The 6,355-nt window shown below is 40.2% G+C and overlaps 1 protein-coding gene across 1 annotated transcript; it reads left to right on the top strand.

Moving 5' to 3' along the window:
• Window positions 1-301: 301 nt before the first annotated feature.
• LOC130469092 (uncharacterized) lies at window positions 302-934 on the top strand. Its single transcript, XM_056838074.1, has 2 exons — window positions 302-657; window positions 747-934. Exons 1-2 carry the CDS (start codon window positions 330-332, stop codon window positions 761-763), a joined length of 345 nt encoding a protein of 114 aa, XP_056694052.1. The 5' UTR covers window positions 302-329; the 3' UTR covers window positions 764-934.
• Window positions 935-6,355: the final 5,421 nt, after the last annotated feature.

The raw sequence follows: 6,355 nt of genomic DNA, 5'->3' as shown, positions 1-6,355 counted from the left end.
AGGTTATGAGTCTCATGCTGAACAATATCCCTGATGATTGGGCTAGAAGGTTTGTAGCTTATGAACCTTTTACGCTCATCAAGAATCTGAGGGATATCTGTCGTGGAAGTACGGAGGACAGGGACCTGAACGTCCATGAGTTGATTGAATCAATGTCTGGGCTAAAGGTTAGTTCTCCCAACAGGTGTTATAGGATGGAGGTCCAAGAAACACATGTTCAGCTCCTTCGCACTAAACAGAGGGTAGGCGTCCCACTGAGGTTCCATGTGGATCTTATGTGTTCATATTTTGATCGCCTAAGTCTACTAGGAACACCAATAAGCGAAAGGATGGCAGTCTCTGTCTTGCTCAATTCACTACACAGTGGGTTTGGTCGCTTCAAGCAACAATACCTAAGTGAACCAAGAGAAGAAACAGTTGCAGAATTTATTCACCTTGTCAGAAAGGCTGAAATAGTACTGGACTGTGAAGCCAAAGATTTACTCAAGGCTAGAAAGAGACCATTCAAGAAAGGTGGAAAGTCCAAGGGCAATGCTAAATCAAAGCAGGACAAGTCCACATCAAGCTGTCTTTATTGTAATGGAATAGGCCATTACAAAAGAGAATGTCCAAAGCTAAAGGAAGATCAGAAGAACGGAACAGTCGTTCCATCTTCAGGTATTTTCGTTATAGACTGTATACTTGCTAATTCAACTTCTTGGGTATTAGATACAGGTTGTGGCTCACACTTATGTTCCAATCCACAGGGACTAAGAAGAAGTAGAAAGTTAAGCAAGGGTGAAGTCGACCTACGAGTGGGAAATGGAGCACGGATTGCTGCATTAGCTGTAGGAACTTACTATTTGTCGTTGCCCTCCGGGCTAGTTTTGGAACTGGAAGAATGTTTCCATGTTCCAAGTCTTACTAAAAACATCATTTCAGTTTCTTGCTTAGATGCTAAGGGATTTTCCTTTATAATAAAAGACAATAGTTGTTCGTTTTATTTTAAAGAGATGTTTTATGGATCTGCTAGATTAGTCAATGGACTTTATTTATTAGATCACGACAAACAAGTATATAACATAAATACCAAAAAGGCCAAAAAGGATGATTCAGATCTCACCTATCTGTGGCATTGTCGATTAGGCCATATAAACTTGAAACGCTTAGAAAGACTTCAAAGGGAAGGAATTCTAGAACCATTTGACTTAGAGGATTATGGTAAATGCGAATCATGTTTACTTGGCAAAATGACAAAGCAACCTTTCTCTAAAGTTGGAGAAAGAGCAAATGAACTATTGGGTTTAATCCATACAGATGTATGTGGACCAATGAGTACAAATGCTAGAGGTGGTTTCAGCTACTTTATCACTTTCACTGATGACTTCAGTAGGTATGGTTATGTCTACCTAATGAAGCATAAGTCTGAATCCTTTGACAAATTCAAGGAATTTCAGAGTGAAGTAGAGAATCAATTAAGCAAGAAGATTAAGGCACTGCGGTCTGATAGAGGCGGTGAATATCTGAGCTATGAATTTGATGACCATCTGAAAGAATGTGGAATTCTATCAGAATTGACTCCTCCTGGAACACCACAATGGAACGGTGTGTCAGAACGGAGGAACAGAACCTTGCTAGACATGGTCAGGTCAATGATGGGTCAGGCCGAACTTCCATTAGAATTTTGGGGACATGCACTAAATACAGCTGCACTCACTATAAATAGAGCTCCGTCTAAAGCTGTCGAAAAGACTCCATACGAATTATGGTTTGGAAAACCTCCAAATGTGTCTTTTCTTAAGATTTGGGGATGTGAAGTATACGTCAAACGATTAATTTCAGACAAACTTCATCCAAAATCTGACAAATGTATCCTTGTGGGCTATCCAAAGGAAACAAAGGGGTATTACTTCTACAATACATCTGAGAACAAAGTGTTTGTTGCTCGAGATGGTGTCTTTTTGGAGAAGAATCATATTTCCAAAATGACAAGTGGGAGAAAAGTAGACCTCGAAGAAATTCGAGTCGAACAACAAACTCTAGAGAATGCTCAAGATGACATTCAGGATGAAACTCAGAGATCTTTAGAAGAATCTGGTGAGAATCATGGTCAATCTAGAAATGTTACCCCGCGTAGATCGCAAAGATATAGATCTCAATCGGAAAGGTACTTAGGTATTTTGACGAACGAGAGCTATGACGTTCTATTACTTGAAAGTGATGAACCTGCGACTTACAAGCAAGCTATGACGAGCCCTAGCTCCAAGCAATGGCAAGAAGCCATGCAATCTGAATTAGACTCCATGTCTGAAAACCAAGTATGGGATTTGGTCGATTTGCCAGATGGCTACCAAGCCATTGGAAGCAAATGGGTTTTCAAACTGAAAAAGGACAAGGATGGGAAACTTGAAGTTTTCAAAGCTAGATTGGTTGCAAAAGGTTACAGGCAAGTCCACGGCGTGGATTACGATGAAACCTTTTCACCAGTTGCAATGCTAAAGTCTATTCGAATAATGTTAGCAATCGCTGCATATTACGATTACGAAATATGGCAGATGGATGTCAAAACTGCTTTCTTAAACGGCGTTTTAACAGAAACTGTGTTTATGACACAGCCTGAAGGTTTTGAGGATCCAAAGAATGCTAAAAAGGTATGCAAGCTAAAGAAGTCAATCTACGGATTGAAGCAGGCATCCAGGAGCTGGAATATACGTTTTGATGAAGCAGTCAGTGACTTTGGTTTCATCAAGAACGCAGACGAATCTTGTGTATACAAGAAGGTCAGTGGGAGCAAAATTGCTTTCCTAGTATTATATGTCGACGACATATTGCTTATCGGAAATGACATTCCTATGTTGAACTCTGTCAAGATTTGGCTTGGGAAATGTTTTTCGATGAAGGATCTAGGAGAAGCACAGTACATATTGGGCATCAAGATTTACAGAGATAGATCTAAAAAGATGATTGGACTTAGTCAAAGCACTTATATCAATAAGGTGCTTGATAGGTTCAAGATGGCGGACTCCAAGCGAGGCTACCTACCCATGTCTCATGGAATGACTCTAAGCAAGACTCAGTGCCCAAAAACACTTGATGAGCGTAGACGAATGAATGGGATTCCATATGCATCATTGGTTGGTTCAATAATGTATGCTATGATATGTACACGCCCGGATGTTGCGTACGCACTCAGTGCTACGAGCAGATACCAGTCAGACCCAGGAGAGGCGCATTGGACTGCTGCCAAGAATATTCTGAAGTACCTGAAAAGGCACAAAGATGACTTCCTGGTCTATGGTGGAGATGATGAATTAATTGTTAAAGGCTATACGGACGCAAGTTTCCAAACCGACAAAGATGATTTCAGATCACAGTCTGGGTTTGTCTTCTGCCTCAACGGAGGAGCAGTAAGCTGGAAAAGTAAGGAAATAATGCCCTTGGTCCAAGTATGCATTCGATGTTAAGTCTAATAAATGCGGTTCAGTATTAATTAACAAGTTAATAATTCAGTGAGATCAAGTGAGCTGAATGCCTAGCTAGAGGCCGCTTCAGTTCAAGTGGAATTAATGATATTAATCCACAGCTTACTCTTGACTGAACCCGTAGGGTCACACAAATAGTACGTAAACGGATCAAGTATTTAATGGCATTAAATACTCCATCTATGAATATTCGGAACCGACGGATCTTGGTTTCAGTGGGAGCTAAGATCGTCACAGGCAAGAAATGAATACTCCGGAAACGATGATATTGCCGGAAACGGAAATATGGATCGTATCGGAAATATGAATATTATCCAAGTCGTAGATGTTACCGGAAACGGAAACATGGTACGTATCGGAAAATATTATTGGAAATGGAAATATTACCAGAATCGGAAATATTGCCGGAAACGGAAATATTGTCAGAATCGGAAATATTGCCGGAATCGGAAAATAATTCCGGAAACGGAAATATTAAATATTTGTTCGAAACGGAAATTAATTCCGGAATCGGAAATATTAAATATTGTTCGTATCGGAAATAGATTCCGGAAATGGAAATTTAATCGGAAGCGTATCGTACGAATTAGCATCGGACGAGGCCTGCCGGACGAAGGCCCAGCACGAAGCCAGGCCATCGCCCAGCAAGCACGCACGCCACAGCCCAGCGCGCACAAGGCCGCGCATGCGTGGGCCGCGCTGCGTGGGCTGCTGCTCGCATGCATGGGCAGCCCTTGTGGCTGCCGTGTGTGTGTGAGTTTCAGCTTATGCGAGATTCCTGAATCTGCAAGAGTCAGTGCATGATTAAATGTCTATTCCTATTGGATAAATTGATTAAGTAGAATTCATGTAGAATTCTAATTCCAATTAATTCGCATCCTACTAGGATTACGATTCCTTTTCCATAACTCTATAAATAAAGGCCTAGGGGTCATAATTTATATACAAGTTTCAAAGTATTCAAAAGTGAGTTTTTTGAGAGAAAATTAAAACACATCTTGCTCATAAAAGTGCCGAATTTTCTAGAACCTTAAGGGCGATTCTAGTTGGTCAATCTTAAGGCGGATCCGGACGTGCTGTGGACTATCTACGGAGGGACGACATTTGGAGTCCTAAAAGACTTGTTCTTGTTCGGTTCGGGCGCAGCTAGGGAGGGCACGCAACAAAGAGTATGCATCTAATTATGCTATATGATTATGTGTAAATAATATGATTCCTGGGTTAATGGTTGTTTCCGCATGATTTATGTAAATGTCATATGTATCATAACCTAACAGTGGTATCACGAGCCCCTTATTATTTTCATAATCTAAATTGCATGAACATGGTTAAATATTACAAATTTGCAAGAATTAAAAGGGGTGATTAATTTTCGTAATTGTTAATTAATTGCAAATTGCGTTTATTTAAATATATGTACGCAGTTTTTCGGCAGTTTCTTCATTACTCATCCGAATTGAGTGATTTTTGTGTCAATTCCGCATGTAAAAGGCATTCTAAAATTTTGACAAAAATAGTATTTTTCTGCCGAACCCAGAATTCTCAAATTCGAAGTCTAACTATGACTTTTCGAAGGTTTTAGTTTTTCGGATGCAAAATTTCGTAAATTTAAGATGTTAAATTAAATATTTGCGATTCCTGTTGATAAATCTTGAATTTTTGATTGACCTACTGCATATGTTTAACAAGTTTGAATGCCTAGTCTTGTTAATTATGCAATCTAATTTGTAATTATGATTAATTTGTTGAAAATTAGAATAATTTAGAATTAATTTGATTTTCATAATTAATTGTAATTTAATTAGAAACCTATGATTAAAAACCACCATAAAAATTGTAAATTTACGATAAATTTTAAATTTTTATGACCTAGACTTGAATCCATATCAATCGGAAATCAATTGGATAATAAATTTTCGATTTTTTCGCCCTAAAATTATGAAATTAATATTATTTATTAATTTGTCATTAATTTTAAATATAAATTTTAAATTTTTATGCGATTCGTTCAAATAACTTGCACGCACGAAGCAATGGACGCTTCGTGTTACCCTTAAGGGGTGTTGTATAATGCGGGCATGCGACGACGAGCAAGGGAGCTCGTCGCCCGTGCGGCACGAATGCAATGAGCAAGGGCGTAGTGCACGAGCACAAGGCAGCAGCCCTGCCTTGTGTCGTGTGCCACGAGCGATGAACGGATGGGCATGGGCGAGGGGCGAGCCAAGGCAGTCGCGTGTGGGCAGCAAGCGAGCTGCGCCACAGCGCGCGCTGCCTCGCACAACAGCGCGCAGCCTCGTGCGCAGCGAGCGCAAGCTCGCGTGCCACGAGCGCTGCGCACAGCATCACTCGCGCGCACCAGCGAGCGATCTCGCGCGCCAGCGAGCGATGCAGCGCCCCAGCGAGCGATGGCTCGCGCGCACCAGCGAGCGCGGTAACGCGCGCGCGCTGCGAGCGATAGCTCGCGTGCGGTGGGCGCTGTGCGGAGGCTTGCGTATGGGACAGCAGCAGCTATGCAACGAGCGCATGGGCTGCGCGCACATGGCCAGCAATGGCTGTGTGCGTACAGCCCATGGGCGTGCAACGCGTAGGGTGTTTGCGTTTCGATTAGATCGTTTTGAATGTTTAATTTGAAAATTTCAGTTCACGTAATTTTAATTAATTTTAAAATTAATAATTTGAATTAATTTCTTGGATTTTAATTTTGAATATTATAATTATAATAAATGGAATTTATTCTAATTATTTTACTAAAATTAAAATCATGAATTAATTTAAATGCGACTGAAATTAAAATTAAATTTTTGGATTCAATTATAAATTTATATGAGCTTTAAATTTTAATTAAATTTGTATGTTTCCGGTTAGACTAGAAATACAATTTTATGTTTAAAATT

This window comes from Spinacia oleracea, chromosome 3 (assembly GCF_020520425.1).
Source record: "Spinacia oleracea cultivar Varoflay chromosome 3, BTI_SOV_V1, whole genome shotgun sequence".
Taxonomy (NCBI): domain Eukaryota; kingdom Viridiplantae; phylum Streptophyta; class Magnoliopsida; order Caryophyllales; family Amaranthaceae; genus Spinacia; species Spinacia oleracea.
Note: the sequence above shows the minus strand (reverse complement) of the source record. Positions and strands in the feature narration are given on the sequence as shown.

What these genes read in the sequence shown, in the direction of transcription:
- LOC130469092 (XM_056838074.1), top strand. Translation starts at nt 330, where the DNA reads ATGGCAGTCTCTGTCTTGCTCAATTCACTACACAGTGGGTTTGGTCGC.